The sequence below is a fragment of the Rhamphochromis longiceps genome, linkage group LG19 (assembly GCF_057381845.1).
Source record: "Rhamphochromis longiceps isolate RC_006_pf linkage group LG19, R_longiceps_female_GT1.1, whole genome shotgun sequence".
Taxonomy (NCBI): Eukaryota; Metazoa; Chordata; class Actinopteri; order Cichliformes; family Cichlidae; genus Rhamphochromis; species Rhamphochromis longiceps.
This window is the reverse complement of record NC_140575.1, coordinates 27,238,733-27,266,725: the sequence shown is the minus strand read 5'-3', so window position 1 is coordinate 27,266,725 and position 27,993 is coordinate 27,238,733. Positions and strand designations below refer to the sequence as shown.

General features: G+C 41.2%; 3 protein-coding genes across 5 annotated transcripts in view; 2 read left to right on the top strand and 1 right to left on the bottom strand.

The window, feature by feature from the left end:
* Nucleotides 1-998: 998 nt before the first annotated feature.
* On the top strand, nt 999-10,476 carry grhl3 (grainyhead-like transcription factor 3). Its single transcript, XM_085392068.1, has 15 exons — nt 999-1,152; nt 2,715-2,883; nt 3,003-3,061; nt 3,900-4,164; nt 4,279-4,518; nt 5,196-5,307; nt 5,421-5,515; nt 6,022-6,180; nt 6,276-6,345; nt 6,454-6,575; nt 7,442-7,467; nt 7,587-7,672; nt 7,778-7,863; nt 8,075-8,139; nt 9,459-10,476. Exons 1-15 carry the CDS (start codon nt 1,136-1,138, stop codon nt 9,574-9,576), a joined length of 1,689 nt encoding a protein of 562 aa, XP_085248194.1. The 5' UTR covers nt 999-1,135; the 3' UTR covers nt 9,577-10,476.
* Nucleotides 10,477-13,061: 2,585 nt separating this feature from the next.
* Nucleotides 13,062-17,091, top strand: cldn23l (claudin 23-like). 2 transcript variants are annotated; one of them, XM_085391643.1, is made up of 3 exons: nt 13,062-13,294; nt 15,187-15,239; nt 15,456-17,091. In XM_085391643.1, exon 3 carries the CDS (start codon nt 15,615-15,617, stop codon nt 16,356-16,358), a length of 744 nt encoding a protein of 247 aa, XP_085247769.1. In that variant the 5' UTR covers nt 13,062-13,294; nt 15,187-15,239; nt 15,456-15,614; the 3' UTR covers nt 16,359-17,091. The 2 variants fall into 2 exon arrangements, with proteins under 2 accessions (XP_085247769.1, XP_085247770.1); XM_085391644.1 differs by lacking the exon at nt 15,187-15,239 and having other exon boundaries at nt 15,594-17,091.
* Nucleotides 17,092-18,582: 1,491 nt separating this feature from the next.
* The window catches only part of cnksr1 (connector enhancer of kinase suppressor of Ras 1), a 28,448-nt gene continuing 19,037 nt past the window's right edge, over nt 18,583-27,993 (bottom strand). The window contains exons 9-21 of one of the 2 annotated variants that reach the window (XM_085392352.1): nt 27,789-27,914; nt 26,176-26,276; nt 24,352-24,488; nt 23,992-24,119; nt 23,863-23,896; nt 22,690-22,865; nt 22,455-22,528; nt 22,229-22,300; nt 21,708-21,778; nt 21,313-21,383; nt 21,129-21,216; nt 20,713-20,897; nt 18,583-19,238 (exon numbers count right to left, since the gene is read on the bottom strand). In XM_085392352.1, the coding sequence (XP_085248478.1) occupies nt 18,798-19,238; nt 20,713-20,897; nt 21,129-21,216; nt 21,313-21,383; nt 21,708-21,778; nt 22,229-22,300; nt 22,455-22,528; nt 22,690-22,865; nt 23,863-23,896; nt 23,992-24,119; nt 24,352-24,488; nt 26,176-26,276; nt 27,789-27,914 (1,704 nt within the window). In that variant the 3' untranslated portion in view covers nt 18,583-18,797. The remainder of the gene's footprint in view (nt 19,239-20,712; nt 20,898-21,128; nt 21,217-21,312; nt 21,384-21,707; nt 21,779-22,228; nt 22,301-22,454; nt 22,529-22,689; nt 22,866-23,862; nt 23,897-23,991; nt 24,120-24,351; nt 24,489-26,175; nt 26,277-27,788; nt 27,915-27,993) is intronic. The other variant, XM_085392353.1, reaches the window with a different exon arrangement.

Sequence of the window (27,993 nt, the reverse complement as noted above, 5' to 3'; positions counted from 1 at the left end):
CTCGGCAGATTCTGAGCTACAGATAAAATCCCTTAGCGACAAGCGCCTATATGACTCCTGGTAGCACGATGTGTGAGCTTTGGTTAGGGAGTTTGCATCTTACTCTTAAAAAACTCTTGCACAGGGTTATTGTGAAAGAGATTCTAACCAAAGTAGAAGCTCTTTCTCATCATTTCCATGTTTCTTTCTTCAGATGTAGATCCTCCCTCCAAATGCAAAGCATAAAAAGTTGCCCAGACAGTCCTGAGTCCAACAGATTCAGGTGATTGCATTTTTTTAATCCATCCATCCATCCATCCACTTTCCTAACTGTGGCCCTAAAACTTACATCTAGAGCCTATCTCAGGGCTCATTGTTGTTTATTTAAAGTTTTTTTCCTCTCCGTATGTGTCTTGGTCATCATTTGCTCATTTATTCTGTTATTCTCATTTTTTCATTATATTCTTGAAAGAAAAATCTATAGTTTGCTCTGAAAATTCAAAACACTTCAGATCATTATAAAAACAATGGAACAAATGAAAGATTTCTTTTGAAGTTTTAAATCTCAGGATTCTTCTGCTCTCTGCAATAACGCATTTATAAATGCAATGTAGCTTTTAAAAAGTAAAGAAACCAAAACCTTTCAGTGAAATAATAATGAAGGGGTGAGAGTGAGCAATGATACTGAAAAACTATTAACATCTTAAAGCTGAGTTCCTGACCTCTGCTGCCTTTCTCAGAGTCATTACCAAACATTTCACACCTCTGGGATCACCAGTCTCCCCTTTTCTTTTCTTTTTAATCCAAAATGTTAATGAGATTCAAAGCTCTCCTGCCATGGATTGTCATGCAAAGTGAACTCCGGGCTTACACATTCACAGTCATGGTTTCTTTCCAATTTGGGAAGAGATCTACACCTTCCCCTCTTCACCTGTCCTATCACACACCTGTTCCACACCTCTCAGCCAATCAGAGGGGAGAGGAAACTTTGTCCGGGCATGAAATAAATCTGGGTCCTCTTCAGAGAGAATCACAACACTTGACTCATCTGCGTTTCACAGCTCTTCCCTGTTAGACTGAAGAAGAAGAGAATCCCCTACGAAAACTGAAGAGTGGAGATTAAAGGAGCCTATTCAAGCTGACTTGGACTGAAGACATGACCAAAGAGACTGAGTAAGTTCTTCAAGGGTTTTGTTTTAGGTGTTTTTTAGCTATTGTAACTGCAAGTTTTTTTTCCCATTAGGTATTTTTTTGTCTTTCCACAAGACAAAAACATTTTTAGTTTGGACTTGGTATAACACAGTGAATGGGTTATTTAAGATTCCAGCCTGGAATCCCCCGTTCTTCTTTGTCAATGGTACCCCATGTGAAAGGGAGCGTTTTTCAGGAGAAAATGTGCCTATCACAGCTTGTGTGTGTGATAAATTTATCACACACACAAGCTGTGATAGGCACACACAAAGTTGGCGTTTTTTGCTGTAGTGGGTCTGCTTCTACTTGCGCTGTCACTAACCTAGGGGGCCACAGAGCACAAAAGGAGCGCAGAAAATAAGAACCTCTTCTTGAGGTGTTGGAGACAAGGGGTAATGACAGCATGCGCTGCATTGAATTACGTAATGGTGAAACCCAAGACACGAGACCCCCCCCCCCCCCCCCCCCCCCCCCCGCCCCCCTCCTATGGACCAAAGTTAAAACCAGCGCTGTCGGCTTGTTTTGGGGGAAATACGCAGAGAATAACTTGTGTTTGTTGTTTTGGGAGGCTGCTGCTGAGTGTGAGACAGGTGCACCTCTGAACAGGTGTACCGGCTTTGCTTAAGGATTTGTGGCATAGCTAAAATTTGAAAGGACACTAGTATAAACTGAGGCTCTAATCTGGCAACCAAAGATTTTGAGGTACACAGTTTTCCATGCTCATATGTATGTAATGTATTTTTAGCTTTACAGATACTGGGCTGAATTGCATTAATCAGCAGTCATCCATTAATGCGTGTGAGAAGTCGTGGGATTTCTCCCTAAGCGTTAGTTCTGTTGCGGCTGTTCACACCTGTGGTCTTTGCCTCATGTCATCACATTTGATTAACTGTTTATCTAGGTTACACTGCAGCTATTTGTTCATTAGCCGTTTAAGACAAACTCCAAAGGGGGCTTATCCTAACAGTTCTGATGTTAACAATTCAGTGTCGATGTGAGTCTCTACAAACAAATACAATCCCCAGAACCCCAGGCTCTTTGTGTGTGTGTGTTTCCAAGTGAAATGAAAAACCAGAGTTCACCTCTGTGACAGCTGTGGGTTTCTGTTTACTGAGCAAGAAAATCTTGTCATCTCTTTTAAGATCTGAGCAAATATGAGAGTTTATATAGGACTCACAAATGTAGTTTCTCTTTCTTTCACAACACTGGAAACCAAAAAACTCTATGCGTGTGTGTGTGTGTGCATGTTTATGGGTGGCCCCTGGCTTTTTAAGCCTTTTTGACACCGCTACGTCTGAGAGATGTTACTCAGCACGGTGCTTTTGCAATCGAAACCCTACAGGCTACAGGACAAGTATGTGCAGTGCTCCAGGGCCATGGTAAATGTCAAATCCTGATGGCTAAGCGATCGGAAACATAGTGGGTCTGCTATTAATTAGGACTTTAAAACTAAATAGTTATAGTTTGATATTTAAAGTTGTTTCAGTGTATATTTTAATTTGAAAGTCACCCTGCTAATCTAAACCCTTTCTGGCCTGTTGTAGGACTCTGGGACTGGTCTTTCAGAGCGAGAACTTCAGCTATAACAATTACTCAAACTACGCCATGGACTCCTGGTCTTATCTGGATAACTCCATAACTGAGCCGAACCCCTCAAAATCCAGATTGCCCGAAGAGCTAACAGCCCTCTCGATGTTTTATGAACAGTGCAAGGTAAATAATGTATAAGCACTAGTTGTGTTAAACCAAAGTAGTTCATCTTGAGTAAACCTAAAGATTCATTTTAATTTCCTGACACTTATCGCATTTCCCCCTTTTTCCTATTTTTCCAGACCCCAAAAGTGAACGCTGCCTGCAGCCGCACAGGCAACGTGTGCAAAGTACCAGAGAGGTAAGACAGAGTTTCTGCAGCTGCTCCCACACACACACTTTCACTCACGCTTCACAAACCAGTCATGCCTCTGACATTGTTTCCATGTATCTATAGTCATTCATAGTCATAGTCATGTCACTCTTCACCGCACAGCTTTAAATAGTTATTTCAGTCCATTTTTTTTTTGTCATTTCTGTGACAGGTAGCATGACTCAGATACTCAATCAGTTGTCACTGAACTGAAGTTATTCGAGTAATAAATACAGAAAGAGAAAGGCAGGGCTTTAGGAGGCCGTAAACTGATGAGTGGGTAATCCTCTAGTCAAACACAGTCAGAGGGATTGTTGTCTTCCTCTCAAGCTCTTCCATTCATCTACCCTTCCTTGATCATCCTCTCTGCCTTTCTTAAAGAGTTTCACAACAGGAGGACAGGTAGCTGTTTTTTCTCATTTTGGTCTTTATATTCCTACTCCTTGTTAGGTATGTGAGAAAGGCCATTGTTGGGGCTCAGTGTTGTTCCCTCAAACATTTTTATCCGAGAAACTCAAACACAGAGAAGAGGGGGAAAAAACTGGATTAAGAGACAAACAGTTCCCGCCCAGAGTCAAACCGGGCCTTTCTACAAGTTTGCAGTAGCCGTGTGTGTGTTGAGACTCAAGAGGTGCTTTTACTGACCGTTGTACGTTTACTCTGGCAGCCTTTAAGCTTCTGTAACGGTTAAGGGCACACAATAGCCAGTCACTTCAACTATGTTTGTTTCCTTGATGTGTTGTTACCTGAGTCATGATGACATCAACAAGGTGGATTTTCTGTTATAGCTAATCTTCCCCCCCCCCCAACTTCCCCATCCTGCCAGGAATCTGCACCAGACCAATGAGATTTCTCCACTGGACACGTCCGCTATCGCCATGAAGATTCTCTCTGAGAACCTTCCCATCCAGCCCAGCAATGTTTTGGGATCTAAGCAGATCCCGCAGATTTCCGTTCCCGCCACCTCAGAAACATACACCTCGCTGACCAGTGTTGTGGAAAATACTTATGACAAACAGGAGCTCAGCAACTTTTTTGAATTGCTGCAAAAGTGGCCAGAGAACACTGCTTTCCCTGACCCCAGCACTGAGGTAAACTTAGTACCATAATTTAAAGTTAAAGCCCTGTCTCCCATATAGTTTTAAAAGCTCTGTGCTGTTTCTTTTTTTCCTTCACTAATCCATATATCTCTGTGTGGCTATCAGAATCTTCCCTACAGCGACCCCTTCCCTGAAAACCATTCCAGCCCAGTCTACTCCCGCTCCTACACCAGTTCCCCATCTGAGAGATCCAGGAGTGAGTTCCAGTTTTCTCTTGGGGCTCCTGCAGCTTCTTCTCACAAGCCCAGCGAGCTCCCCATGGTGTATCTGAACAAGGGACAATTCTACCCCATCACTCTCCATGGGGTGGAAAGCAGCACCTGCATTACTGCCACCAAAGTCAAGGTGAGCCATCGTGACACATCATCAGGAAAGCAAGGACTGCTTTTGTTCTAAGTTATTCTCCAAGATTTGTTTTGTTTTCTGTGTGTGTCTTATGTAAAAAAAAAAGATGACTATTGTTACATCCTTCCCTTCGGGCATTTTGTTTTTTCCATCAAGCCAAATAACACCTGAATTCTTTGCGTGCCAACAAGGCAACCCTTCCCAAATATCTGTCCCTCCCTTGGAGACAGTTCCTTTAATGACTAATACCCTGCTGACACCCTGCACACCAGGTTGGTGCATTTAAAATGACAGCATCCTGCCCTTTATAATTTATTCCTACCTCAGGGCAATGAGGCCAGAGCGCAGTACAGCTCACCTCAGCTACATTTGTCTGATGTGACACAAGCAGAACAGAAAGCAAAAAAGGAGTGGACAAGGAGAGAGGAAGGTGTGGTGCGGTTTACAGCCGTTTTCTTTGTCAAACGAATCGGAGGATAAGAATACACAAAAACACATGCTAGCTCAACACAAATAACTGGTGACAATTTGGGAGAAAGGAAGGATTTGGAGTGATGGATGACGTGCGATGAAGGAGAATTCTTAGATATGCGTGCAGGTGTAAAGAAATACGTACCAGCTAGACAAATGAATCTAATTTTCCTGCTCTTTTTGTCACCTTCCTTTCTCCACTTCAGACAGTGGTGATGGCCGTGTTTGAGAATGACAAGAGCCCAGAAATGCAGCTGCGCTTCTGGAATCACTGGCACGGACGCCAGCCAACTGTCAAGCAGAGGGTCATTGACATCGGTATGTTCTTTGCACATGGAAAGTTACCAAAAAAGTTACAAAAAAAATACTCCACTTTCTGTTGTGCCTTTCATACCGCTGTTAAAAAACCGTTTCTCTTTGTTTTTTAACAGCGGACTACAAGGAAGTGTTCAGCAATGTTAGCAATGTTGAAGAAGTGGCCTTCAATGCTCTCTCTTTTGTGTGGAACCCCAGCGAGGAGGCCAAGGTAAACAGACCGGCACAAAGATGCACCCACATCACTATCACACAAGAATGCACAGACACCTCTGACTGTAAGGCCAGTTCTATGAAAATAAAAGAACAGGTGGAAGTTTTAGAGGAAAATAGTGGAAAGGTAGAACAGGTAGGTGAAGGAGAAAAGGAGTGGCTGTGGTGGGAGTGGAGGAATCCCAGAAATGTGTTTGGCCCTAAGGCTCTTGTCACAACAACCGGCTAAAGACACGACAGCTTATGCGAGCTTCTCTGTGGCCCAAAGGCGCTGGGGTGGGGCGAACCTACTGCAAACGGCACGGAGCAGGAAGGCAGGGAACTGTCTCTAGTATATATGATCACAGGGAGAATGTGTAAAGGCCAGAAAAAAAGAAATCTGTCTACGAAACATGTCATTATGATCCTACTGGGACACATGAGCAACAAATGAAAAACATCAGTAAAAGCTGCCCGACACCATAGTGATGTATACATATAATAATCATTTCTCTTTTCCTCCAGGTGTACATTGGGATCAATTCCCTGAGCACAGATTTCTCCTCTCAGAAAGGAGTGAAAGGCCTGCCCCTGAACCTTCAGATCGACACTTACGACTTAAGCTCAGGAAACGGCCAAATGATACAGAGAGCTGCTCTCCAGGTCAAGATTTTCTGTGATAAGGTAACTCGCTTTATTCCATTCATCTTCTTATACGAGCAAACATGCGTTAATTGAGTCAGAATGACTTATCTAATGGTGTAACTGTGTGTCGTCAGGGTGCAGAGAGGAAGATGAGAGACGAGGAGAGGAAGAGATCCAAGAGGCGAGGAAAGAACACTAATGATGGTAACAGTTAGCACTGGAAATGGCAGCACAACCTTTATAGGACCTTTTTTAATATGCTATCTGTGAAAGTCCAATCTAACATCCCTCATTGTCCTCCTTTGTTTGCAGCTAAATCTTTAGTAAGTAGCTCCATAGGCAACGAGTGCACCTTCTTCCAGACCCTGGATGACCACATCACCCAGCCAGTTCTCTTTATTCCAGAGACACACCTGTCCAGCTTACAGCGCATGGTAGGTCCTCATTTAACAACAGTGCTACCCCCACCCATCCATATCCTTGCAGGCAATAGGGCAGGCACGAGCAAGGCAGGGGAGAAAAAAAAAACTGTGGGAAAGTATGCGGTGGGAAAAGTGGGAGGGTGGGGGGATAGTGGTGCCAGAGAAAGTGAGGTGAAACACAGGCCTGAGATCCGATGAGCTAATTGGAGTCGAAACCAGACACAAGTACAAGCAGCTACAGCTGCTGACACCGAGATTAAGCTATGAGCGCTTTCACAGAAACACATGCACGCACGCACCTGGTGAGACAGCACTCACACCTTTTATGCGGCAAGACACCCTCATATCCTCTGTTTCTTCTACTCAGATACACTTGCATTAGTAGTGTGGTGAGAGTGCTGTTCAGACAGGACATTTTTCCCACGCCAGGAAGCCTAGAGGAGCATGCAATATGTTCGGATCAATAATAAGAGGGTTCATGGGTTAGATGTCATTGCTGTTAGGTCCATTATACAGCTAGTCCTGATTTTCAGTGGCTAACACAAAAGAAAAATAAAGAACAGGAAGTTGCAAAATTGCTTAACAATGTGACGCATCACAGTTTTGTATTGCATAGCTAAAGCAGAAAATATCTTTGATTTAACAGTATGATTAAGCGTAGGATGGTGCTATCAGTGTCTCTCCATCAGTGTCCACACTTCCGCTGCTCCGTTAGAGGTTATGGGAAATGCAGCACTAAAATGATGATAACATTCCTTTTCTTTTAAAGTGTTAAGCATAGACAGCTCTGGGAAGGTGGGACATTAGGCAATGCCTTTATCAGTAGAGAAGCGTCTAATCAGATCTCTGGTCTCCTCTCGGTTTCCCTGTCTCTATAGGCCACTCCCATGGACGAAGCGGAAAGGTAAGCATAGTTACGCGCACACACGCACAAAAAAACATAACATTTAGCCATCACAGTCAGCATTTTCAAACAGAAGCTAAGTGGCCGCTTTTGTCTAATGCAAATGTTTGCGCTTCCAGGAGTTCTCTGAAGAGGCTGTATCCAGACAGAGAGCAGACGAGCTCCCCAACCAACAAACAAGCTCGCAAAGAAGATGCACAGAGAGGTAGATAGAAACATGCAAGTCTCATAAAAAAATCTAAGTTAAATCAAAATTGAAAAAAAGTGTCCTCTTTGGTGTTAAAAAATGTTTTTTCTTGGTTTATATTAGTTCTTCTGTACGTGAGGACAAACTCTGAAGAGGTGTTTGATGCCCTCATGCTCAACTCGCCAACGCTGTCGGGCTTGCGAGAAGCTGTAAGTATCACATGATTGCTTTAAAGACACACAAAAACACATTCCAGAGTCCTCTGACTTGAGTTTCCTGAGGTGGGGATCAAAAGCACCTTCACCTGTTTACTTCTGTATTCACTGGAACATTTGTACCATACCTTTTTGCCAAAAGTGAATATCATATTTCTTTCATCAGATCATGCTAACAGTCTTCTCGTTCCTTTACTTTCCTCAGATTTCAGAAAAGTACGGCCTGCAAAAAGAAACCATCGGGAAAATCTACAAAAAATGCAGGAGAGGGTGAGCGTCCTGTTCTTTTGTTATGACTATTGCACTGTGATTTTACAAATTACCAAAAACAACAGAGATCATTGGTGGCACTAAGAAGCTTTCTTTTCCAATCCAAACATTTTTTGAGGAATTAACCATAGTGAAAGTGAATGGTTGTCTTGGCCCTCCAACCTTTCCGAGGTTGCTGATACCCTACCTCTCACCCTGTGATATCTCAGACAGGCTCCTGTGTTGCAGACAGATGGATAGACTAGTTAGTCTCACCAAGTGCACCTGTCGCCATGATTTGCATTGATTTTGGGCTTATTTTGTTGTTTTAATCTTATCTTCCCTTAAGGAAGCGCTTGTTGACAAACCGGGCGGGTAGGTTAGTTGGCTCGGCCCTGGAATGTTTTAATTGCAGCTCTTCTAAAGGAAAACTATATGACTGAAAGAAGATGAAAAGATTTTTTTAAGTCCTGCTGTTGAGTCACTGGCAATGGCTGTACTTATTTATGTTTTCATAACATTATCTCTTTGGAACATCAGAAAGCGGCATTGAAAGACGAAATTCCTGATATGATAAAGGCTTTGGATGTTTCCACTCGCTAGCTGAAGGCTGTCTGTCAGGTTTACAATTGTCACGTGTCTTTCAGCTCAATGGCGAAAGGTCATACAGGTAGCTGCGCTTTTCCCACGATGAATACGGATGCTTGTTATTTTAGATAGGAAGGGTTTACAACTAGCCGCGAAAGAATAATTAGCAGAATTTCTATGTGGCTGACAAACTGTTGATAGTCTGTGCTTTTTCTTTTTGAGACTTACTGTCAGTAGCTGAAACACCTTTGGGAAATTTTCCTGCTGCTTGCTGGAAGCAATCACTGCAGGGGGAGCAGCTAAACTAACAGGTTGGGTTACATTCTCCCTGCAGTTCCCTCCCTGTCTATTGCTCTTGTCTTCAATCAATCCTGTCCCTGCAGGCAGAATGCACGGGCCAGTGGTTAGTTCAGTCATTACAGCCTTAAAGGCTAGTGTTAGTGCTGCAGAGGAGGAGGAGGCGGAAGAACAGGGTGACCTGATTTTTAACTCCTACTGATGCAGGAGATATACCGCCTCTGTCTTTCACTTGAGATCTTCTTCCAAACAAAAGACATGTTGTCTTTAACCCTGGCAACCTGTTTGTGTCACACCAGGGTGAAAGGTTGAGTACACTGAACACATTATTAGGCTGTTTGAACACCGCAGTTTTAGAGACGAATATGATTTTCTCTAAATAGGTTAATGGTTTTGCACCTTGTTTCTCCACAGTCCCCGGAGTAACCCTGTCTTTTTGTTTGTCTCCCCAACAGGATCTTTGTCAACATGGATGACAACATCATCCAACACTACACCAACCAGTCAGCATTCCTCATCGAGGTTTCCGAGTTGGGCAACGGTCAGTTCCAGGTTACCCTTGTTGAAGTATGAGAAGAATCAGCCACCCACTCTGCTGAAGGATGAAGAAATAAAGATGCCAGTTTGATCAATTTCTTGAAGCACTGCCTGAGCAGACAGAATGTAGGATGTGGACTTCCAAAAAGCGAGAAGAAAACTGAAGTGAAAGCAGCACCCCAGTTTTTTACTTCTGCCTAAAATGTTGTACATATCATTCTTCTTCCCCGTTCTTGTGATTGTGTTAACGTCAGAGCAATAATGCTCAGCGGCCCTTTATGTATTTAATGTAAATAGGTTTTAAGAAGACAGTGTTGTATGAGCTATCTGTGTACATATAGAATACCAGTTTCCATAAACTGCTATGTATTTCATTTTTATTGAAAGAGCTCCGTGCATGATTTGTGCACAGCATTTTTTAAGCATTTTTATAGGTTACTATTCTAGCTGCTTGCGATGTACTCATCATTTCTTCTATAAAAACACAATGGTGCGTTTTTTTCTTACTCTCAGTCTGCTGTCACTATTTTTTTTTACTGCCAAAAGTATCCTCCTCTAGGTTCCTGTTAGTTTCACAACCGAGATCACCCAACACTGGGTTGCATTCATAACCTAAAGTCAGACATTTCCACCCTTAAAACCACACATGAGTTAGTATTGGTCATCATTTAGCCCCTAAATTGTGGACATTTCCTGACTGTATGGTGATATCACAATTTTTTTTTTTCTGGAAACACTTCAAAAACACCCTCAACCCAGCCAGAGGACTTTCACTGTGTGCATGTATATGCATGTGTAAAAACTTGTTTGTTTCTTTATACATTATGCATCATTTCAAAGCGTGCATGTATCCCTGCGTTATTTCATAATTTTACAATCAGGTTATATTGGTCAAGCATTGGCCCTTTTGTATGAAAATAAAGAAAATGCATAAGAGATTTGGGGTCTGTTTCTGTTTTTACAGCTCTAACTGAAATAAAAAAGAGATAAATTAGCAGTGGGAAAAACAAAAGATACCACTTGTGTAGAGGAGGTGTGAATAATTACAATTAGCCTAGGAGATTAAGTGCATATTGGAAAATTCAGAAAGAGCTGATTGCTCTCTCTACACATCAAACAAAAGCATGAAACTGATCTGTGCCTGAGATTGGTCCTCTCATATTCTGAAAGCATAAATGTTAAATAGGTGTGTGTGTGTGTGTGTGTGTGTGTGTGTGTGTGTGTGTGTGTGTGTGTGTGTGTGTGTGTGTGTGTGTGTGTGTGTGTGTGTGTGTGTGTGTGTGTTATTCAGACTCCAACAGACAAAATGTGCAGAAAATAGTATATTTGCATGAGACATTGTGAGAGGTGTCAATAAAAGTGAAAAGCATTGAAAAACAAAGTTTTCACAAGACTTTGCAGTCCTGTAAAAAAAATGAAGTACTGTCTAATTGCCTCCATAGGAATTAAGGGGTTAAGTAGCAGCTAGGTGCTGCTTTGTTTTAATTGATCATCAGGAAGTGTGAGAACCTTTGTAAAAGCAGATGTTTTGGTGGTTTGCTGGTCCAGAAGATTCAGGTGTGTGTTAACACATTGCCACAATGTGTCTGTGAAGGTTCTCAGTCATCCAGGTCATCGTAGTCAAAGGAGCTTGCAAAGAAAAGCGTCTGGACTTCTTTAAGTTGCTTGAAGATGTTTCACCTCTCATCCGAGAAGCTTCTTCAGTTCTAAGGTCAAATGGTGGAGAGTCCCAGATATAAACCTAGTGGGAGTAACCCCCCACAGAGGGACAAAAGGACCCCCTGATGATCCTCTAATTGCCTGAGCCAAGGTGTGAAACTGGGTGTGGGTCCCAGTCCGCCAGAGTTTCGGGTGTGTTCATTGTGAAACCTGGCCCCACCTTATCATGCGAATTCCTGAGGTCAGATGGCCCAGGATGTGAGTGGGCGTTAAGGCGTCTGGGAAGGGATCTCAAAACTGGATTATAGATGGCAAAGAGTTGGTGTCGTAAACCCCCGCCTCTGTTCAAAGATGGTCGCTCACAGTGGACATAGATGGCTTCTTTCACTCCTCTTTCAAACCATCTGTCCTCTCTGTCCAAAATGTGAACATTGGCATCCTCAAAAGAGTGTCCTTTATCCTTAAGATGCAGATGGACTGCTGAGTCTTGTCCTGTGGAGGTGGCTCTTCTGTGTTGTGCCATGCGCTTGTGAAGTGGCTGTTTGGTCTCTCCAATGTAGAGGTCTGAGCATTCCTCGCTGCACTGTACAGCATACACCACATTGTTAAGTTTGTGTTTAGGAGTTTTGTCTTTCGGGTGAATTGCCACAATGTTCTCAGGGATGGATGTCCTTGCAAATTCACCCAAAAGTCAGGTCGTGCAATGCTAAAAAAAAAAATACATCTTAGGTTTACAATGTTGCATATGAACAACAAGATGTCTGGATCAAAGTCCTTAGGAAAGGAGATGTGAAAGCATGATAAACAGAGGCAGGAAGCACAGGAAGCACCTCATACCAACTGTCCAACAGTAGAGCACAGTGGTGGAGGTATGAAGAATTGTTTTGCAATTGTTTAACAGCCTTTTACTCGGACCGAGGCAGCTTGGAGTCTACACTAGAATCAAGTATGTGATCATCGGTCCAACAGCTAATTTTAAAGCTAAAACTGGGTCATACAACATGACAGTGATCCCAGGAACAACAGAATGTCTGGACCTCAACCCAATTGAAATGCTGTGGCAGGACCTTGAGAGTAAAGGTCATACAGAAAGCAATGTTGCTGTAGGTGCTTCTGTCAATTAACAATCATTGGATGTACTTTTTTCACACAAACTGAAAGAGTTATAGATCTGGCATGTGACGGAACTTCTTTGTCCTGAGGCTTTATTGGGGTTGCAGCTGTATGCATCTCTTTTTGACATTAAAACTCTAACAATCAAGACATTTCTAGGTTTGTAGTAGTTTCCATCATACAGTATTTCTCCAATGCATCTCCACAAACTGTGACTTTTTAGTGGCTCACACCTTTCCATGTTCAAAGTGTATCCAGCCAAAGACACCTACAGGTTAAACTACCCTTTGACCACTATGACTGCCTTCTCTTCCCTTTTGCAGTGCCTGTCTTGCAGTGTTTACTTCATGTTTCAGCCAATCAAAATGTGGCATGAAGGAAAAAGGATAAAAATGCTCTGCAGTCCCACATAAATTGGGACACCTGCCAGTGTGGGAGTGATTGTGCAAGCTTGTGTCCCTATGTCCGTGTTCTCAAAACAAAACAGGATTCATAGAAAGGCAAACAATAAGCAGTCAGATTTTGATTTTCGAACACCTCTATGTGGTCGAAAACAGGCAGATTGAAGTGTTGGTATTACTCAGAAAGCTCCCCACATTCCCTACTTGGCAACAGTGACAGGGAAAAGCAGGGAGGGACTGTCCTAGATATAACACAGACATTGGCAAGTCAAAGAGAGAAACACATCCAGGAGAAAGTGGGATAGCGGGGAAGAGAAGCAGACAGCTGAGGAAGCAGCCAGGGGGGAAAAAAAGAGGAGGGGGCAGACACAAGGACACAGACATGAAGACAGAAGAAATTGTTGCAGAGGCAAGTGGAGAAATTTTTAAAGCAAGGGCAGATGAGAAGAAAGAGGGAAAAGAACAATAAAGAAGTCGTCGCACCATCTGCTCCCACAGAGAGAAACATGTTAGCCATTCAGACGACAGCAGGGAGGCAGCCAGCGATCTGCAGTGAGATACAAACAAACCCCTCCTGAATGGTAAGTGACTGCTACTTCATGGACTGTGTCGGTGTGCGTGCATGTGTTTGTATTTGCTCCAAATACGCCTTCATGAGGGAAAATGCTATTAAAAATGTACTGCATGCTTGGAATTTTTTGGCTCATGACTGGCCTCTTTATGTCTTTCTTTTCTGCATCAAACCTAATCAAGCACCTCAGGGAGCTGCACTGCATTTACAGTCATTACAGTGGCAGTAATCAATGGACTTGGCAATGCGACAGCTGCAAGAGTAACAAGTGTGTATAGAACATAATTCATACCTAAGTGAGACTTTGTGGTGCACATGAAAGCCCTCACAGGTGGCTCAGAGCTTTGATTCTTGTCTCTGTCATCTTCTATGATTTTTATGTCATGTCACTAAAGTCAAGCAAGTGATATTTGTGTTTATGAAGCTTGTGTCCCGCATCCACATCCAGACATGCATTCTCATGCAAAATTTCTACTCTAAATTCTACAATTGTCTCTGCACGTTTAAAACAATATTTTTCTAGTACGTTCTGTCCTTTCCTGCCCACAGCTGCTTCTTTGCAAAGTGTAATCTCCGATTAAATTAAAGAGGAACAAGACTGACTCAGTCACGCTATATGTCATCAGCTCCCAAGCGACATTGCTGGAAGTAATATCTCGCCATCAATTATAGGTCAGATTTACAAATGTGATTGCTGTTGGATCAATATCTTCCTGTAAGTTATAAGTTAAGCTTAAAAATAGGCATTCCTTTGTTTTCTTAACCTTCAGATGCAGGATCATATATATATATATATATATATATATATATATATACATATATATATATATATATATATATATATATATATATATATATATATATATATATACATATATATATATATATATATATATATATATATATATATATATATATATATATATATATATATATATATATATAATTTGTAATAATAAAGAAAAGATGATTAAACAATTAATGATGGATAAGAATCTGTGTAATATCTAATATGTTAAACTATAGTTGCACTTTTTTTTTTTTACTTTTTAAATGTTTGCATTCTTATGTGTACAGCTCACTAACAGCTTGCATGTTTTGTGACACTTTATCATCATGTGCCTTAGATAAAAATACTTTTCTTTGTTAAAAACTTTTTTGTGTAAACACATTTTGCTTGGTATAATAATTTTCTGCTTATTATTATTATTATTATTATTATTATTATTATAAGAAACAGCCTCAACATTTCTAGTCGTCCTCCTTTGCAAAAACACAGTGAGTCACGTCTTACAGCATTGTCATCATAACATCTTTGCAGACGTTGTTTGTTTAACAGAGATGTCCGGCTTGTTTGTCTGCATGATTCACTTACGTCTTCACTCTGTCCTCTTCTCCTGGGACATTCTTTACTGTTCTGTCTGAGACTCACTCTGCATTCAAACAGTGGCCTCACATAATTACTAACCCGACTGAATTCTACCAAGGTCACAGCTGGCCATCAATCCTCAAACATTAAAAAAAAAAATAGTGGCACACTCATCATACACACACATACGCACGCACGCACACACTAAACTCAAGTATGCCAACATTTGTACCATTTGTACACATGAGATCATCACATCTTGTGCAGAGAGAAGTCTTGTGATAAACACAACCGCACACGCATACTGCCACGTTGAGCCTGGCCAGGTTATTGTATCCTAGCAACAGAGGCAGCCATCGACTGCTCTGGGTTTTTGTGTGTGTGTGTTTTTTTCCCTGTCCAGCGCAGGAGCAGTGAAGCCAAACCTCCTTCTGCTTTCTCCGTCTGCTCGTGCACTTGTGTTTACTCCACTTCAGCTCTGCCTCTGCTTTTCTCTGTCTCTCATCATCGCATTGACCTTCTCTTTGACTCAGGCAGTCAGAATGAAGAGCCTGCAGATTAAACACATGAGACTTTCGTTTAAGAGGTACTGGGCGAGCTTTTTTCTTATTTTATCGTGTTAAATCTTTAATGTTGTGATCGTTGTAGTGACTGTCTTTGCATTTGCCACAGTCTTATTTATAGCTCTCTAAAGCTCTTTGTGTTTCTTGTCAGAAAGTGGAGGAGATGTTTGTGACACAAATTGATTTTTTTTTAAACACAGGATTTTATCTAACTGTTCTTCTTCTTCTTCTTCTTTTAGAGCAGAGTAAACCATGCCAAGATTTGACCAGCAGGCGATGTCTCTGTCTGGAGAAACAACCACTGTTATTTGTGTTTTGTAAAATATTTGTAGCATACTGAACACTGGTACTGTACTATTTTTTTTATTCCTGACAAGCTGGATTTGTGAGAACAAAAGATGCACACTCCAGCCTCCATGGTGATGGGGATCGTTTTTGCCCCCTTGGGTTTGGTCCTAGTCTTCACTGCTGCCATCACCCCCCAGTGGAGAGAGGGACAGGCACATTTGGGAATGGCAGGACCGGGAAGTCTGCTCCGGTCAGGAACAAAAAGTCATGGGACCAGGTCCAGTTCAGTGGAGGCACTGATCTTGTTGCGCTCTGATGGACTATGGGAGAGCTGCCTGCAGGTGGAGCGCTCTGACTTGAGGCAGTGCTGGCCTGTGGCTGGTCCGTATCAGAGAGACCCCAGGGTTCGTCTGGCACAGGGTTTGGTGCTAACCTCATTGTTCCTGTGCGGCACTGGCATTGTCCTGGCTTGCATCGGGGTCCGGTGCTGGGCAGATCTCCCTCTAAGAGGTGTAGCAGCCTCAGGAGGACTTCTGGTGGTGACAGCAGGGCTGCTGAGCCTGACTGCGTTAGGGGTTTACACCCACAACCTTAAAAGACTCGGGATGGATCCAAGTCAAAGGATTCATAACCCACGGTACCCACACCTCAACTTGCATCCAGCTGGCTCGCTTTACTTTGGGTGGCTGGGTTCGTGTCTACAGGTGTTGGGAGGCGCCGCTTTGCTTTTCAGTTTCAAACGACCACGATGCCCAACCTGCCCATCTAGGCATGAGCTGTCTGTGTCTCCCTGCCACTCATGTCCAGAAATGACCAACAAGCCTGACATGGATGTATATGAAGTTAGTTGTTAGAAGCTTGTCCAACATTTTAAACTTTAAGAAAGCGTGGACAGAAAAGAGAAAAAAAATAGCATTAAGGGCACTTTCTAAACCCATTTTTATCTTTTCAGTGTGTAGCTTATGTAATGAAAAGTCATAAATTCATAAATGACTGTGGACTACCAGACATTGCTGCTTAGTAATGAACTGTCATGCAGGTTTAAACATAATGGATGTAGCTCTCCTTTAACACAGGAACAAACATGATCTGGGGGTGTAAATAAAAACAAATGGATGAATGTCACGTTAGAAAAAGATTCAACATCACGCTGCCTTTAAATGCAACATGTGGTGAAATACGATTGAAGTATTGCTTTGTGTTGCCTTTACGTTGTAGCCATGCATTTGTACTGTTAAGAAGAAAATTGTCTGAACAGAACTGTGAATCATAGATGATGCCAGCAGAAGCCTAAAAAAATAGCTTAAATTCTTAAGGTCATCACACTCGGTTTCATCTGTATTAAGCTGGTTGTTAACAGAAAAAAAAAGCTTTACATTTATATGTGATATCCTGTTTTGTTGATGAATTTGCTGCTCTTGAGCACAGGAGGAGCTTTCACTGGGTAACATTATATTTCTGGAATAAGATGAGCACTATGAATATTAAAGAAGGCGTCACAGGAGGATATACAAAAGGGTATTTTCTATTCCTTGCAAATGACTGGTTTGTGTTGTCATTTTGTGCTCATATTTGTTGCACTAAATAAAAAACTATTTATCACAATCTGTTGCATTTATTTATTTATTACTTTTCAGATTAGGTAGGTTATGCTGCAATGAAGAAAAACGAAATCAGGAAATAGGAGCACATGCAATTCACTTATGAAGATAACTTTGGAAGCTAAATACATTTACATGTTTAATATGGAAATAAATTCACATTATTTGTCTTAAGACGAGGCCGAGAGCCAGAGTGATCATCTCACATGTTGTACGGCAGACAAGTTCACTGCATTTAAACCAAGCAACATTATGTGAATAGATGTTAGATGTGAATGTTGCCTGGAGCCACGTGGAGAGATCGCAATCCGATGTGAGAATAACCAATTCAATCGCTTCAGCTGGCAACAAACAACCTCAGGAGAGGAGAGAAATTCACATCATGGTTGAGAACGCAGGTCTTTGAGACCTGCTCGCACAGAACAAGTAGCTCATAAATAAACATTTTATCTACTTAGTAGTAAACGTCAGTGGACGGCTTAAAAGAGGTCTCAGACACAGAGGAGGGTGTAATTCATGCACTGAAGACAGACACACACATTTAGAAACACAGACACACTACTTTACCAAGTCTGGGCAGTTATCTCCCACTCAGTTGCGGGAAATCACAAAACATCATAACACTCTTCAGTGATCGTTACACTCTCTTTTTTTTAATTGAGCAAGTGAAGGTTACAGTATAAAGCAGCAGGGTCGCATGGGATGTCTTAGTATTCAGGAAGACATCATCTGTCTTAGTGCATTTACAGCAGATCCAGGCAAAAGGTAATCGAGAAACTCGGCTGTCACGCAGCTGTTCTTTGTTCTCCTAGGATCCAGGACCCGGTGTCCAAATTTTGGGTTGTCTAGACCACAATACTAAATTTTGCTCTACAAGGGCTGGATATCCACTTAGGACATTATACTGCCACTGTTCTACTGAAATTGAAAACGAGTGACCTCATAGGTGCATATCAGGCCCTTGAAGAGCAAAATCAGATAAAAAAGATATTTTTTTTGTTTTTACATTCAACAGGTCTCAATCAGCCCAAATAGCAAAGAGAAATTAAAAATGCATGCCATGAAAGAGTTCAGGTCTTAGGAGGTTTAAGTTCATTAAATATATAATTTTTGGTGAAAGGTTCTCATTAAGGTCATGAAGGGAGTTTGAAAAGGACTTACCCAGACGAGCAATAGCAGTGTTTCTGGAGTAAAAGTTGTGTACAAAATTATTCACATGGACCTTTATTAAGGTAATGTCAATAAACAAATACATAGAGTATTTATAGTAAAACTGTACATACATATCACATTGCAAAAGGTACAACTTATATCACAAGTTCCAAGCAAAGTCATACTTGATGGTATTTTTAACCACAGAAGAAGAAGAATGATAATTTTAAAATTATATAAATATATACCAAACTGAGACTGTGACACTTGGTAATTTCATGTTCTCTTTGCTGTTGTAAACTTGTCATTTATCGAAATTTGTTTCCTAAACAAAAAGACAAACAAGTATGCATTGATGTATTTCACTGACATGTTTGATTTAAAAATGTTTGATTTTGTGGCCATTTTTAATACAACTTTTAACTGCTCCCAATGAAAAAAACCGTCTGCGCTGTCTCATATTGTTGCATGAAGAAAAGCTTTCATTTGTCTAACATTATTAACTGTTATTAAACAGAGCAACTTTGAACTGGTGTGGCTTTAAATGAAGAAGTAGCTCTCTGAAGTGTCTCCACTTTGTGCCATTTCACTCAGCTGTTTGTTTATTGAATCCTGGAGCGAGCCGAGAGAGAGTTCTAATACTGGGCTGCTGTCTGTGCTCAGAGACGCTTGTGACATCTCCAGAAGAACGTCAGATGGCTCTGCATCGACTAACTGCTCCCCATCGCTAAGGCTTAGTCTATATGCGCCTTCTGCCTCTGCGGCGGCTGTTTCCTTGGCAACAGTTTCTAGGGCAACCTCCTCAGTGGGCGTGTCCTGCTCAGGTGCATGGTCCCCTGCTTTGGAGGCCTTGAGCGAGACCAGTTTCTCGATTTCCTTGAACAGCTCCTCGTTGTTCTCCTTCCACTGACGGTACTTTGAAGGTGTCAGATCGGAGTCGCCCAGGATCTTGTTGATCTGCTGCAACTCCGCTTCTTTGGCCTGTGGAGAAAAAGCATTTCCAGTCAGCGACCATGCAGATGAATTTTAATATCACCCTCTGACCATTTGAACACAAAAACCTTTCTGAGCAAGACAGTTTCTTGATATAGTTTCATTCATGCCTCATTTCATAAAACTTGCACAAACACTTTACTTAACTGAGGAGTCTCTGTATGCGCATATATGCAATGTTCTTTTCCTATATTTAGATTTCTGCAGTGAATATTTGCATAGCCAACGCATAAGTGGCCAACACTGCTATGTCTCAGTTACCTTGTGGTTATGTGGACAGTTTTACATGAAGTGCCAGCCACAATAGAAATAAATAGAATGATGGGACTTTTTTCCCCTCCTGGGTTCCCACTCTTTAATTTAAAAACTGAAACAACAGCAGGAGATGAACATGAGATGTGTAGTTACATTTCCAGGAAAGTGCACATCAGGGTATGGCGTAGGGTTTCAGAGAGGTTTGCAGTTACAATCTACCTACGGCACAGACTTACTAGAAGTATAAATCACCTGTGATACTGAGCAAGAACAGTATTGAATTTGAAGGTGTTTGGATGAGACTTTCTCATTTCACAATATGTGAGGCGTTTAAGGAATATCTGTCATATATACACCATCCATCACCGCCGAGTGAATTTCAAGCTGTGGGAAACAGTGCGTTGCAGTTTTAAATAGGAGTGGTTTTACCCATGTCTTCCATGTTCCCTACGGCCAAAGCGAGTTACTAATAAAAGCTGAGTTTTTAATTTTGTTATATAGCTCCTGCCAGAGCAACTTTTGATAATTAAGATGCTTGGTTAATTCACCAGCTGAGCCATTTGTCATGCACTCAGTGATAAATGTACCTGCTACTGTCACGGCTGCAGCAGCAGTCGTGTGGTGTTTTGAGAAAGGACCCAAAATGTGGGCACTGGCTGTGATGCGAAGGAGCTTTATTTTGGAAGGTGAAAACAACAAAAGCGAGAACAGAACTAAAGATAAACCTAAACTGGGAAAACTAGAAACAAACAAAACCCGAAACCATAACTCACGGAATGACACGCAGGGAAAAACACCGAGATTCCCCAAATAACACAGACAGAGCGACAATGAACATGGGTGAAACCACACTATATAAACACACAAGGGGAGGACACAGCTGAACCTAGACATGAGAGACACAGACCTTCAAAGTAAAACAGGAAATTTACAAACTGTTTTACAAACACAAACTCAGGAACACGAACAGAGCACTAGGGGAGGACATGGATAGATATAACAAAACACTAAACACAAGAACCAAAACTCTAAGCATTAACAAAGACACATCAAGAAATCAAAGATCAATAATACAAAACAGAAAACACTGGGTCACTGACCCAGGACCATCGCAGCTTTGTGTATCAGTTGCTGGAGTTAATGCTGAATCGCATGGGTTTCCATGCAGACACAAGGAAAGGTAAGACTGGATAAGACCTTTCCTCACCTTTAGAGTGCTTTGCAGAGCTCGGAGCGTGAGTGCCTTTTCATTGATGACGGGATTTTTGTTGCGCCGAATGAATGACTTCCTGAAGTGGTCGTGCGTGAACGGCTGCTCGTGGCCGATCAGAGAAACTCCCCCTTCCTTTAGATTGTTTAGCATCATGCCCATCTCATCTACCTGACCAGGTTCTAACAGAAGGGAGGAAACACACAGGAAAAAAACACAGTCACACAGTTGTTGTGAACCATCTATCCAAAACAGGATTAAAGGTAAGTAAACAACACAATTAATCTTATTTACTCTCTCAGAGAATATTAAAACTTAATGAGTCTTAAAATATTAACACTCATTACGCTGTGATTAAAGACATTTTTTATTACTGAGAGAACAAGAGAGAGGCAGTGTGACATAACAAATACCTGTTCCTTTGCTGCCCTCTGTTGTAGGTCTAGGTAATGGCGCCCTGTTCTTACCCTTGGGGAGAGGTAGGGTGCTGGACTGTACCTTCTGAGAAAGATAATCAAGACAAATATGAAATGAATGTAATCTGGATGTGTATGTGCATGCTTTAATGATTATTTGTGCAATATATAACTCTCTTACCGAGCTAACCTTGTTTTTCCTGCGGGTTGAAGGAGATGATTCGCTCTCTGATTCAGTTTCACTGTAACACTCTGTTTATAAATGAACACAGCTGTCAATGTAATGCCATTACCTAAAATGTGAAGCATCAGGACTGCCATTTGTAAATGGGCAAAGCTACAGTAATTAACAATAATGCTCTGTGTTACTAGATAATTATGAGACTACAATTTGCTCTTATTTTTTATGGTGAAAATATCATTATATCTACCATTTATTTGCTCAAGCAGGACACATCACGATGCATTATTGCTAATGCCGTAGGAAATATATGGGAAAACATGAATTGTATTGTGCACATACAATTAAGTGATTTAGAGTAAAAATTTAAAAGCATAAGAGAAATGTTTCCACACCTTCCTCATTATCTGGGCCTTTGTTGAACTTCTTGTGCTTCTGTATGGCTGTAATCAGACAGTTGATCCATCTGATGAAAAAAAAGGGGATAAGCTATGTCACCAATATTCATACACATTTACCTAAACACTTTATTATTAAGTACTGTACTGGTCTGTGTCCAGGTTCACAGCACTCACAACTGGCCTCCAACAGTCACCTGATCTCAATTCAATAAAGCACCTTTGGGATGTAAAAGGTAAAAGGGAGTCCAGCTTGATACTTGCAGCATCTATCTAATAAAGTGTCTAGTGAGAGTATGTTGAGGATAACATCTTTAAACAATGCATAACAGTCTCACTAGAGAAGCCTGAAAAAAGCAACCAGCAGGGGGCAGTGAACACCACCACCTGTTACAACTTTACCACCTCTAACATAGACTGTTAGCAAAAGGAATGAATAACTGCATTGTGTTCGAGCTAGTGCCCGACACAACCAGCCGATTGTGACATTGTTATATCATTATACAGTATGAACTTACTTGCTCATGTCATTGACATTGTCCGCAGCGAAAATAAAGTTCTGAAATTTCGGGTGGCACATTTGGAATACGCTGGTAGGGAGAAAACAGAAAGAAGGAGCGGGGGTGTCACAAAAATGAAGACCTAAATATGCAGAACATGTGCATACATAATATAATTGCTGTTTTAAACCATGGCTTTCCATTATGGCACCATTATGTGACTCATCACTGGGTTCACTCTTACTATTTTCTCTTGTGCTCTCCGGCGCTTTCTATGCCATAGCTGGATATATTGAGAAACCCCTCTGCCTTCTCCTCCTGAAATACAATTGAAGAAAATTAGACATACTGACAATTAGATGAATGCAAAATATTTTGATAGTTAATAATGCATGTGGCACTAACTCAGATAGATCATGTGCTTTAGGTATTATATGAACTAACAGCGATGATGACCTTTTTCTTGATTTTTTGCTCACCTGTTGACTCTTGTACCAGTAAATGTGAGGCCCATTGAGCACGAACCAGAACCGTTGCCACTTCTGTGCAATGAAGACACTGCTCTCCTTTCTTTTCTTCCAGAGCCAACCATCGCAGTCGGGGTGACTCAAGTCACGGCAGGACACACGACGCCGGCTCATAGCCGTCGTCTTTCCTGAAAGACAAATAAGGAAGAGAAGGGAGATAATGATCATGATAAGTGAACTAAATTTTTGGGTATTTCTTGGGGTTTTTTGGACTTTTGCGATGTCTCCAGTATTAGATCCTTTTAAAACCATTCCAGGAAATATAAAAGCACAGAAAATTTACGATTTAATATTTAAGTCGAAGCAGTTTTTATTTGGGGGGGAATTCGACTTGATCTTTCTTTGCAATTCCAAGCACTCAATTCATGTTATTCTTTACTGCTACATTATTGCCACAGCAACTGAACCCTCCTAATCTCTGTATCACACAGCTGAGTTGTCTTAGTATCATCCATAAAGCTTCCAACAAACTCACATCGCTTCTCACATTTGACACTGTGTTACACTGTGTTACACAGTTCACTAACTGCTTAACCCGTACATACTGTTCCCATCGGGTTTTCCAGTAACCTTTGCAGGACAAGTTTCAGGCACTCTACAGGTTTTCAGTGGAATAAAACATCCTCAGTCAGGATTTTTTTGTTAAAGAATCATTATATTTTACCTCTTGTTTCTGTTTAGGCATGTATTTCTTGGCTATTTATCTCTTCTTTCCTTTGCAATGCTTTATTTTCATTGTTTTTCTTTAGTCTTAGTTGTGTTTTGGACATGCTTATCATTCTGTGACCATTTCATGTGGCACAAAATGGCAACAACAGTTGCCTCGAGCCACTTTATATTGTGAGCTTAAGAAACTATAATAATAATAGAGAGAAAAACACAGTAATTAGATGGCCCTTTGTTAGCAGTGGAAAGGAAAAACTCCTTTTTAACAGGCAGAAACCTGGCACAACCAGTCCATCTGCCACGCCTGGTGAGGGAGATTTGCTGTGCTCCTGGTCTTACAGACACTCTTCTATAAGCCACAGCTTACAGAGGAGTTATCAGTTCGGGGCTGATTTTGTCATTACAAAAACACTTCAGTGTTTTGTTTATTTTATTGTCCTGTGATAAAGAAAATCGTACCTTTAGTGGAGGTCTTCTTACCATCCTTGTTCCCCTGAAAAGATAATCAGACAGCGATCACTCAGTGTTTAAAAGCTTACTTTAATTAACAAAAACAATTGTTAGTGAATGTTCTCAATTTCCCCTCACCGTGTGTCCCACCATATCAGGGAAGGAACTGATGCTAGCTCTGTCCTGTTTGGTTCTTACAGGCGAGGGCGAGCGGTCTCTCAGGCGATTTAGTGAAAGCCTTGAACCTGTCAAGCTCTGTGACCCTGCTGGGAAACAGAATGAAGTTTCTAAATAAACCCACATCTTTGCACCTCAGTTACATTGTGGTTTCTGTGCAGAAGGTCAAATGATAGTGAAACTATTACAGTGTGGCATGCCGCGATAATACACTTTGTGTGTTGTAATCAACAGTTTAAAATCCTTCTGAAAAGAAAAACACAAAGTAACTAAAATATAATCAGTTATAAGAAAAGATAAAATCTTGCAAATTTGTCTTACCTGGTGCCAAAAGCGCCCCCTGTCGGCTTTGATATGAAGTGAGGCTCAGATTTTCCTCAAGCTCCTTGACTGAGGATATTTCAGATTCTTCCTGTCCCATGGGCTGCTGTTGCACCTCTGGCCCCTGAACAGCTCGTCTGTAACAAAATATATAGAAATATCAGTCAAAACACTTGGGTTCCACTGATGCAGCATCTGGTATTATAAAATTAAAAGTCCAAATGAAAAGAAACATTGAGCAAAGAATGAGCAGCGAGGAAATTACATAAACATGTTGCAAAAATACAGATTTTTATCTTACTTTATATTCACAGTTGCCACATGTGGCTGATATAAAGTGAAACCTCTAGCTGGAAAACACTAACAGCACATTACAAAACTACAAGTCCTTAAAAAGAGTAATTTAAAGTGATAAAATATGACTTTACTTGCCAGTTTCTCCCTTTTTTCTTAAAATGTAGCTGTTGTATATTAGAATGTGTCAGAATTATTTACAACCACAAGGCACCATCACCGCCCACTCCATCCATTTGCTAGAGTCCGCCTGCTCTTCATCAGCTCTCGCTGTCCCTGTTTGCCTCTTCATCACTCTTTTCCTCCCATCTACTAATTTTTCCCTGCATTTTTTAAATCTTTCTCCTCATCTCTTCCTTTTAACTCATTTCCAGTCAGTCGTGTGTTGCGAGTGCGCAGTGGAATTTGTGGCATTTGCAGTGTGACCTCATGGGAAACCTGCCGGGTGCTGGCAGATGAACAAGGTCAAAAGGGTTTCAGGGATGTTCAGCTCTACTGAGTAAATGCTGTGTAACCAGATCAGTATTCAACTTCTCATGCATGTATGCAAACAAAGTGATTGACAATTTTTTTTAAAAAGCAAAAAAGAATATTTAAATTCAGAAAATATTAGACAATTGGCAAAAAAATTTTTTTTTTTTAAATCAGTTTTAGACGTCTGTCTACAATTTTGCATATTTTATTCAATTTTGCATTGTTTGCATTCTTGTTTATGTATTTTTTTAATCTTTCATTCTTATTCTCAGGCATTTAGGCGATGTAATGATACCTTTCTTAAAGCATTCTCACTTTTTGGATTGCTAAATATGGCCAAACTATTTGTGGATTGTGCCTCGGGTGTATGCACAAAACCTTTTCTTTCCATAGACAAAAATCGAGATGTTAATGTTTAAACCATGTTTTCATGTACATCACGTCTGAAAACAAAAGTTTGGATTCTTTATCCTTTTGGGGCCCAGTTGCGGGACATTACATTTGACTTACTACTCCTTAATAAAGTATTTTAAACTTTGTTGAGCAGTGGTGACTTTATTGTGTTATTGGGTTAAGGTTTTACAATGTGGTGACCCAGAAAGATCAAACGTTGTTAAGCTGAATAAAACACAATGAAAGCAGGAAAAAACAAAATCGCAATGTTTTTGGTGAGAAAATAATGCGACTAAAAAACAAAACGCAACAAAAACAATGCTGAAGGAAAAAGAGCCACCCGTCTGGGAGCCATTGTTATGCTGCTGACTAATGTTACAGCAATTCTTCTAAGCGATTCCTTTTTAATGTTTACTGAGGGGGCAAATGCACGTGTTCTAAATTGGGGGGTAGAAAGGTTTATATTTCAGATGGGATTCCATGCATCCCCTCAGAAATCTACATCTATTATTCTAACTTTAAATGGAGCTTGGATTTCTTCTTGATGTTTATTTTAGAGACAAACCCAGGTGCTGCTGTATGGTTTAGAATATTAAACACAAGTAGCAGTTCCATCTTATTAAAGGACAAGCAAATGAATGCCCTCAACTGAAAGACAAGGACCTGACAGATGCTGCCACTCTCTTGAGTAATGAATGCCGTGGACCCTCTTGATCGTCCTTTTCTTCTTCCTCCTCTGACTTCTCCTCCTTGTCCTCTTCTTTCTGAAAACACAACAGCGTGTGAGTGTGCAGGTTGAACTGTCTGCATTTAGGGGTCGGTGGAGGGTTAAGAAGCTGGATGTCACGGTAGACTCTAATTGCAACCTTCTCCTAGGCTCTGCCATCTGTGTGCTCTGTGGCTTAGCAGACAAGACGGCAACGCAAACAAACACACACACACACACACAGACACCGCGTGCACACAACTCTACACACACAGCCGGCGAAGTTCTTGGAAGAAAAGCAGGGCATCTTCTGAGGACAATATGGAGTTTATACACTCAGCTGATTCACATCTTTTAAATGTTTTTCTCACCCTATGCCGCCAGCTAGATCTGAGATTAGCACGGTGATGGTCACGAGGGGGGTGTGAAATGCTCACAGTGCGTGCGTGCGTGCGTGCATGCGTGCGCGTTTGTATCAGATGCAGTGTGTAATTCAGGGTGTTGTTCAAAGACAAACAACAGTTGGCATGGTGACTACTGAGAGTGCGCAAGTGTTTATGGAAATAGATCCCAAATGAGGTTAAACGGAAATCAAAGAGGGGATTCTCATAAAAGAATCCCCCTGATATAAAACAATCAGGTTTCTAAGAGAGGATTTGATGCTCAACTCTCACCCCTGGATGTAATTATCCTAAAATGAACACAGACAGCAGACGCTTGAAAGCAGAATATTGCTGCCTTTGAGGTTTCTTCTGTTTAGCTTCACAAATGATTAAAAGTATGAGCATGACAGAGAGGAGAAAAATGTAATTCAAAAATGTTCTAGTCACCGTGAGGGCGTAAAATGTGTCGTATTAAATGCTGGCATCCAGTCATTATAGATAACCTTTTCTAAGCTTCTGAGAAGATTTGCTACAAAAATGGAGATTTCCCCCATGATATATCTATAGTGTATCTGCCATCAATTTCACAGCTTTAATTTTGAGACTATGTGAGGAGAATTAAATCATGACATTTTGTGGGGTTGAGCAAACAAATGGCAGGGTCAGACACATTCTCCCTGCTGGAAATACTCTTGTGTCATTTAGGTGAAGTTAGAGCCTGGGTAGAGCGTACAGCTGGCAGGACACGGTGACACTCACTGGCTGTGCATTCACAGGACAATTACCTTCTCTTTTCTCGCAGAGGCTCAATCAGACCTCACACAGACTTTGTACCAGAGAGCTTGCAGGGTAAAGACCATTAAAAATATTAGATCCAACTGAGCTGGACATTTGTGTTCTCACATACAGCTCCCGCAGATGTCTAGAGACGTTCAGGGCCACTGTGTGAGTGTGAAAGTAGCTTGAGACGACATTGTTATAGATTCTGAAGTGTTATTCACAGGCCTTAGCATAATTTTCCTGTGAAGTCTGTTTTCCAAATTATGTGGAAAGTACAAGTATTGTATAATATATAAAAAGGTAAATACATTGGGGCTTTTTTTTTAATTCACTGACTATTTTGAAGAAAGTTTGTACAGTTTGTGGAGTGAAGAAGTGAGTGGAGGAGGATTTTAATGAGCCCGGACCTGTGTAGAGATGAGCGGGGCTGAGTTGTTGCGTTGCACTGATCCAGGGATCTTCTTCAAGACGAGAGTCACCCCACTGGGATTCTCACGCAGCTTCTTCACAAGGTTAACTCTGCTCCAGCCCACCTGAGGCAGCAACACCGATGGTTATTTCACCGTGAAGGTTATTGTATAAGACACTCAGACTTTGCAGGAGGAGAACTGT

Coding starts and splice junctions, on each gene's coding strand:
- grhl3 (XM_085392068.1), top strand. Junction 3,062..3,899: donor GTGTGCAAAGTACCAGAGAG/GTAAGACAGAGT, acceptor CCATCCTGCCAG/GAATCTGCACCAGACCAATG. Junction 5,308..5,420: donor GCAGAGGGTCATTGACATCG/GTATGTTCTTTG, acceptor GTTTTTTAACAG/CGGACTACAAGGAAGTGTTC.
- cldn23l (XM_085391644.1), top strand. CDS start 15,615: ATGCACACTCCAGCCTCCATGGTGATGGGGATCGTTTTTGCCCCCTTG.